Raw genomic sequence first — 8,150 nt, 5'->3', positions numbered from 1 at the left:
ATTGTGGGCGGTCGTCTGCTATCAGCTTAATCGCCTCAGATGGGACACCGTCCGGTCCTGGGGCTTTGTTATTCTTCAGAGAACGTGCTGCGGTTTTAAGTTCCTCTTCCGTAAAAAGCGGTGGATCATCGGTGAGTACCCTTTCACAGTCTCTGCGTATTTCATGATCCGGAAAAAGAGAATTTACGATGTTATCCATCACATTTTCTTCCAATTCAGGAACTGGTGCCAAGGCACCTATTTTTCGCATGACGATCTTGTAGCCAAGTCTCCAAGGGTCGTTGTTTACGTCTTCACGTAACTCTTCCCATTTTCTTTTCTTACTTTTGGAAATAGCGATCTTTAATGCCTTCCTAGCTGCCTTTAATGCTTCGCTTTCTGCCGTGGCATCTCTACGTGTTCTGGCCCTGGTCCTTCTCCTCCGCATTTGGAGACAGACCCTTCGAAGTTCGGCAATTTCTTCAGTCCACCAATAGGCTGCCTTTCTTCTGGGATTTTTTGCCACTCTAGGCATTGCTGCATCGCAGGCCTGTGTTATGCTGTGCATTGTGTGGCGGACCAAGCTTCTGGCATCTCCTCCTCCAGTGTTTCTATTCATCCTATCATCGAACACTTCGAGAAAGATATCCCTATTGAGTTTATTCGTGGACCATTTGCGAGTAGACCTCCTTCCGGGGTTTCCATTTGGCCTATTGCCTGGCTCGACGGTGAACCAGATGTATTGGTGATCGCTCCCCGTGTAGTCCTCGAGAACTGACCATTCCTTTAGCGTACCAGCTATCTTCTCCGACACTAACGTGATGTCTGGAATAGTGCCTTCGCATCCTGGTCTGCGAAAGGTGGGCGACATCCCCCTGTTAGCGACTACAAGTCCCAATCTGGCCGCCATGTCAAGCACTCGCCTACCTCTGGGATTTGTGGTCATCATGCCCCATTCAATGGCCTTCGAATTGAAGTCGCCTGCTATAATAAAGTTTCACCCATTTGGAGGACGCAATCTTCGATTGCGTCCAGTTTCATCTGGAATTGGCCAATACTGTCGCTCGGTGTAAGATAGCAGCTCATTAAGGTAAAGTTGCGATTTCGAACCCAAACGTGTCCGTCTCCGGCACCACTGGCTGAGAAAGAGAATTTCTCGGCGCATGGCAGCCAGATGGCTGCAGTTCCACTGCAGTCAGCCAAGAAGGTACCGCAACTGATTTCTCCATATTGTTCGCTAATTATGACAACATCCGCGTTCCGCTCATGTATGAGTTGTGATATAAGGGCGTCTGCTGTCCTGCTTCGGTGCATATTTGCTTGCAAAAATCTCATCATCTTTGGGCCTTTACCGATGCACATTTGCCAGATGCAGCAATGTGATCGACGGTTTTGAGGCCAGCGTCAGTACAGACGCAGCACTTCGGAGAGTTTGTGCACTCCTTTAGTTTGTGTCCAGGTGCGCCACATTTGATGCAGAGGTTTGTTCTATCTGGACCCTTGCAATTTCTCTGTACATGTCCTACACCAAGGCACCTGAAGCAACGCTTTGTTTCGGTGCGCGTCCGCTTTTTTGCTCTGATCCATCCAATAATGATCGAGCCTGTCTCGAGAAGCTTATCAGCTGCTACGGTGGGTAATTGCACGTAAGCTCTGACCAGTTCTTTGTTATTTGGTTTGGTGACGGTCACCTTCAACTGATCGCTTCCGCTTGGAAGGAGTCGTTTAACCGCTTCTTCGACTTCCGTCGTTGTAGTAAGCGCATCGAGATCTCTTATCTCTATGGTGGTTTTCGGTATCAGACCAGTTACCTCCGCCGTTTCTTGCAAAGCACTCCTTATTTCATCGCAGAACTCTAAGCTTGCCTTGGTCCCCTTGTCAAGCTCTAATAGCAGAGCTCCCGACATTGTCTTGCGGACTGCTCGAATTTTGACTTTCGAGTCATCCGGCTTGACATTCGAACGGAGGTTCTTTAAAATGTCCGCATAAGTTTGACTTCCCGTCGGTTTTATGAGGACTGCTTCCGTCTTTGGGCCTCTGTCCTTATTGGGCCTGGGTCTCTTTGCTTCTGGCTTAGTTTTCTTTTCAGCTTTCTTTGTACCGACATTATGTCTGCTAAATGTGTGGCCATACCGGGGGTTGTCTTCCGATTACCTCCTCGTGTTGCCATTCCTCAGGCTTATCTTGTCTGCTCTTTTTGGCGCTCTCATTTCCTGTGTTTTGCGCAGCAGGACTTGTCGCCATGCGCTTTTGTCTATGCACGTTTGGTGTGTCTACCACATTTGCTTCTCTTCGTGCTTTTTTCGCCACTGCCTTGATCCAGCATCGGCTATAGTAGCCCATGTTTTCGAAGTGCGTTTGCAGTTCGTTTACGCCATCTTTAATATCTAGCGAGACATTTTTTTGCCGCATTATGCCATTTTTTATCTTCATTAAGGCGGCTATACACTTTCCTAGTGTCTGCTCCTCTTCCCTTCTCAGGGTTTGGATGTATTCATCGCTCGGTGAGACGGGAACCTCCTTCATTTGTGATGGCACGTTTGGCGTGCCACTGTCCGATGCGGACTTCCCTGGGCCATCTTGCGATGGCGCTTCCGTTAGATTTTGTGTATTTGTTTTTTCATTTGTCATGATTTTTGGGTCCAAACTCCTAGCCGCTATCGATGTTCGGTTGTATAGTCGCTCGTAACGATCCCCATGGTTATCTATGCGAAGCAGGGAGGCCATGCGAGGGTTGACACAATTCCTTATGGGAGATTGTGTTCAGAGCCAGAATCTGGCGCAGGTCAGGAGTACTCTCAACTGAGCCTATACCACCAACTTAACGGTGACGAAACATCGAACGTACTTGGAGACTTGCCAAGTTTTAAAAGGACGGAGGAAGATGCAGCATTAACCTGAAAGCCATTTCTATGAGATGTCACTCTCATATACTCAGGTAACAGAATACCACATCCGCCAGCCCAAAGTCATCGTTATCGTTGTTTATTTCCAGTATGCCATGGGTGTATGAACCCTGAATTCATAGCTGATGTGCATTGCCTGTTTCGGCATGCGTTTTTTGCCATCATCTTAACATAGTGTTTATGTTGGACGTGAAGGAACTCCATCGTTGGTGCAGCTGCCTTCTCTTAAAACAGTGCACTCGTCCGTGTCCCTCGGTGGTGCACAGCTGCAGTCACTCTCTGCACACTTGGGTGTCCCTCGATGGCTGGATTTTAGTCGCCTCGTACGACAGGCATGCCTTACCACGGGAATATTCTAACCCCTATCCCGCAGGGGGAATAATAATAATAATAATAATAATAATAATAATAATAATAATAATAATAATAATAATAATAATAATAATAATAATAATAATAATAATAAAAAAAATAATAATAATTAATAAATAATAAAAGAACATTAAGAATAATAATAATAATAATAGAATAATAATAATAATAATAGAATAATAATAATAAAAAGAGAATATTAGTAATAATAGTAGAAGAATAATAAAATAGTAATTATAATAATAATGAAATAATAATAAAAATAAAATAATAATAACAATACAATAATAATAATAACAGAATAATAATAACAATAGAAAAATAATATTAATAATATATTACAATAATTATATTATATAATTATAATAACTAATTAATAATAACTAATAAATAAAAAAATTATAACTATAATATATTTAATAAGATTATAATAACAATAGAATAATAAAAAAATTGTGATAATAATAATGGAATAATAATAATTGAATAATAATAATAATGATAAGATAATAACAATAATAGATTAATAATAATAGTATATTATATTAAAAATAATAGTAATAATAATAATAGAATAATAATAAAAGAATTATCATAATAATTGAATAATAATAATAGTGAAAGAATAATAAAAACAATAAAATAATAATAATAACAATAGAATAATAATAATAATAGAATAATAATAATAACTATAAAATAGTAATAATAGAATAATAAAAATAATAGAATAATAATAGTAATTGAATAATAATAATAATAGAATAATAATAACGATAGAATAATAATAATAGATTATAATAATTATATTATATAATTATAATAACTAATTAATAATAACTAATAAATATAATAATTATAATTATAATACATATAATAAGATTATAATAGCAATAGAATAATAAAAAATAGTAATAATTATAATAATAATAATAATAGACTAATAATAATAATGACAAAATAATAACAGTAATAGATAATTAATAATAATAATAATAATAATAATAAAATAATAATAATAATAATAATAATAATAATAATAATAATAATAATAATTTTTTTTTGTATTTCGAGGCTGGGGAACAAAAAATGTCTACACACACCCGCAGAAAACGTCTTTCTGTGGGTAGTGCACGGTTCGCGCTAATCGCTGACATGCTAAAAAACTCCCCTTTCCAGGATGAAGCACATGACCCGGAACCACCACTAGGTATTGTTTCAGGTCATGCACATCCTGATTGTAAGATATAATCTTACGTCGCTGCTGTTGTACCTGCGTCCAGGCGCCTCTTTTTTGCGCGAAGTACTGCCTCCACGTGCCTCGCCACCACGTTCCAGTTGTTTTCACTTGCTAGTAGTAAGGGTACTACATTTTCCGGGGTCCAAATGCCGCCTATCTGTGCTTGCAGGTTGGTTCTCTCGATTAACCATTGATTGCATTCAAAAAACGTGTGTTCTACATCGTCGACATCAGCATCGCCATAGATGCAACTCTGCTCCTCTCGAATATTCATCCGGTACAGATATTTGCCGAAGTACCCGTGCCCGGAGAAGAATTGTGTCAGGTAATAGTTTACCTCGCCGAACTTCCTTGTGGTCCAGGCGACTAAGTCCGGGATGAGTCTTGCAGTCCACCTACCACTAGTTTCGTTAGTCCACCGACTTTGCCACTCTATCATTGTGTGTTCCCGATAATTTGTAGCTACGCTGCTGTTTTCGTTGCTTTGGCGGCTTAACCATGCTTGCCTCCGTTCCATGGCCATGAGGTCGATGGGTATTGAGCTGCTTATAACAAGGACCGCCGCACCTGAAACCGTACGGTATGCAGATGCTACCCTGAGTGCCGTTGTTCTCTGGATTTTTTCGAGCGCATTTCGCTTCTGGTTAATCTGTAATGCATTAGACCATACTTCAGAACCGTAGAGCAGAATCGCGTTCACAACTGTCATTAGCAGTTTTCGCTTGTCTTCTGTTGGGCCGCCAACGTTTGCCATTAGCTTGCTTAAGGACGCTGAGGCCTTTGAAGCCTTTTCACCTGCATGTTTTATCTGGGCCCAAAACGACATCCTGGAGTCCAGCTGGATGCCCAGATATTTCATTTCCTTGGACGTTTTAATGGTAGAGTTCCATACCCGCATTTCAATTTCCAAGGGTATTTGCTGTTTCGTTAATATAATGAGTTCTGTCTTCTCAGTTGCTAGCTTTAGACCGCGGTCATCCATCCATTCCATCGTGCGTAGCATGACCTGATTTAGTCTGAACTGTGCTTCGGTTACATTTCGTGCTGTGATGACTGCGGCTACATCATCGGCAAAGCCTACTAGGTGTACGTTGTCCGGCATTTCAATGGAGAATATTTCATCGTAGCTCGCATTCCATAGATCAGGGCCAAGAACGGAGCCCTGCGCTGCTCCGGAGGTGATCTTCTTAGTTTTTGTACCACTCCTTGTGTGATAGAGAAGCTCTCTATCGCTAAGGTAGCTGCGGATCATTCGCATCAAGTACATCGGTGTATTAAAGCGTCCTTCAAGGGCGTTGATCACATCGGTCCATTGTAGGCTGTTGAACGCATTCCTAATGTCTAGAGCCGCCAGAAGTACTATACGCTTCGAGTAAGCATTTCCACATTGTGCGGCTTCTACGGTTGCCGCCACATCAGCGATAGCTCCAATGGTGGACTTTCCTGGCCGGAAACCGTGCTGTCTGGTGGATAGTCCCCCAGCGCTCTCAATGGATGCTGCTATACGCGGTTTTAGTAGTCGTTCCAGCAGTTTCCCTGATGTGTCGAGCATACAAAGTGGTCGGTATGCATTTGGCATCTCGGGGTTGCCCTTTCCTTTGCTAATTAGGGTTAGTTGCTGCTTTTTCCAGGGCTCTGGAAAAATGCCTTCCTTCAGACAAGAGTTAAACATTTCAAGCAGGGATTGTGGGCGGTCGTCTGCTATCAGCTTAATCGCCTCAGATGGGACACCGTCCGGTCCTGGGGCTTTGTTATTCTTCAGAGAACGTGCTGCGGTTTTAAGTTCCTCTTCCGTAAAAAGCGGTGGATCATCGGTGAGTACCCTTTCACAGTCTCTGCGTATTTCATGATCCGGAAAAAGAGAATTTACGATGTTATCCATCACATTTTCTTCCAATTCAGGAACTGGCGCCAAGGCACCTATTTTTCGCATGACGATCTTGTAGCCAAGTCCCCAAGGGTCGTTATTTACGTCTTCACGTAACTCTTCCCATTTTCTTTTCTTACTTTTGGAAATAGCGATCTTTAATGCCTTCCTAGCTGCCTTTAATGCTTCGCTTTCTGCCGTGGCATCTCTCCGTGTTCTGGCCCTGGTCCTTCTCCTCCGCATTTGGAGACAGACCCTTCGAAGTTCAGCAATTTCTTCAGTCCACCAATAGGCTGCCTTTCTTCTGGGATTTTTTGCCACTCTAGGCATTGCTGCATCGCAGGCCTGTGTTATGCTGTGCATTGTGTGGCGGACCAAGCTCCTGGCATCTCCTCCTCCAGTGTTTCTACTCATCCTATCATCGAACACTTCGAGAAAGATATCCCTATTGAGTTTATTCGTGGACCATTTGCGAGTAGACCTCCTTCCGGGGTTTCCATTTGGCCTATTGCCTGGCTCGACGGTGAACCAGATGTATTGGTGATCGCTCCCCGTGTAGTCCTCGAGAACTGACCATTCCTTGAGCGTACCAGCTATCTTCTCCGACACTAACGTGATGTCTGGAATAGTGCCTTCGCATCCTGGTCTGCGAAAGGTGGGCGACATCCCTCTGTTAGCGACTACAAGTCCCAATCTGGCCGCCATGTCAAGCACTCGCCTACCTCTGGGATTTGTGGTCATCATGCCCCATTCAATGGCCTTCGAATTGAAGTCGCCTGCTATAATAAAGTTTCACCCATTTGGAGGACGCAATCTTCGATTGCGTCCAGTTTCATCTGGAATTGGCCAATACTGTCGCTCGGTGTAAGATAGCAGCTCATTAAGGTAAAGTTGCGATTTCGAACCCAAACGTGTCCGTCTCCGGCACCACTGGCTGAGAAAGAGAATTTCTCGGCGCATGGCAGCCAGATGGCTGCAGTTCCACTGCAGTCAGCCAAGAAGGTACCGCAACTGATTTCTCCATATTGTTCGCTAATTATGACAACATCCGCGTTCCGCTCATGTATGAGTTGTGATATAAGGGCGTCTGCTGTCCTGCTTCGGTGCATATTTGCTTGCAAAAATCTCATCATCTTTGGGCCTTTACCGATGCACATTTGCCAGATGCAGCAATGTGATCGACGGTTTTGAGGCCAGCGTCAGTACAGACGCAGCACTTCGGAGAGTTTGTGCACTCCTTTAGTTTGTGTCCAGGTGCGCCACATTTGATGCAGAGGTTTGTTCTATCTGGACCCTTGCAATTTCTCTGTACATGTCCTACACCAAGGCACCTGAAGCAACGCTTTGTTTCGGTGCGCGTCCGCTTTTTTGCTCTGATCCATCCAATAATGATCGAGCCTGTCTCGAGAAGCTTATCAGCTGCTACGGTGGGTAATTGCACGTAAGCTCTGACCAGTTCTTTGTTATTTGGTTTGGTGACGGTCACCTTCAACTGATCGCTTCCGCTTGGAAGGAGTCGTTTAACCGCTTCTTCGACTTCCGTCGTTGTAGTAAGCGCATCGAGATCTCTTATCTCTATGGTGGTTTTCGGTATCAGACCAGTTACCTCCGCCGTTTCTTGCAAAGCACTCCTTATTTCATCGCAGAACTCTAAGCTTGCCTTGGTCCCCTTGTCAAGCTCTAATAGCAGAGCTCCCGACATTGTCTTGCGGACTGCTCGAATTTTGACTTTCGAGTCATCCGGCTTGACATTCGAACGGAGGTTCTTTAAAATGTCCGCATAAGT

At 43.1% G+C, this 8,150-nt stretch overlaps 2 protein-coding genes across 2 annotated transcripts; both read right to left on the bottom strand.

Moving 5' to 3' along the window:
• Positions 1 to 1,313: 1,313 nt before the first annotated feature.
• On the bottom strand, positions 1,314 to 1,886 carry LOC119664389. The gene has a single exon (XM_038073892.1). The coding sequence runs from the start codon at positions 1,884 to 1,886 to the stop codon at positions 1,314 to 1,316; it is 573 nt and encodes a 190-aa protein (XP_037929820.1).
• Positions 1,887 to 7,493: 5,607 nt separating this feature from the next.
• On the bottom strand, positions 7,494 to 8,066 carry LOC119664390. Its single transcript, XM_038073893.1, has one exon. It carries the CDS (start codon positions 8,064 to 8,066, stop codon positions 7,494 to 7,496), a length of 573 nt encoding a protein of 190 aa, XP_037929821.1.
• Positions 8,067 to 8,150: the final 84 nt, after the last annotated feature.

The sequence above is a fragment of the Teleopsis dalmanni genome, unplaced genomic scaffold (genome assembly GCF_002237135.1).
Source record: "Teleopsis dalmanni isolate 2A unplaced genomic scaffold, ASM223713v2 unscaffolded_contig_1871, whole genome shotgun sequence".
Taxonomy (NCBI): Eukaryota; Metazoa; Arthropoda; class Insecta; order Diptera; family Diopsidae; genus Teleopsis; species Teleopsis dalmanni.
The sequence above is the reverse complement of the archived record's forward strand: the minus strand, read 5'-3'. Positions and strand labels throughout refer to the sequence as shown.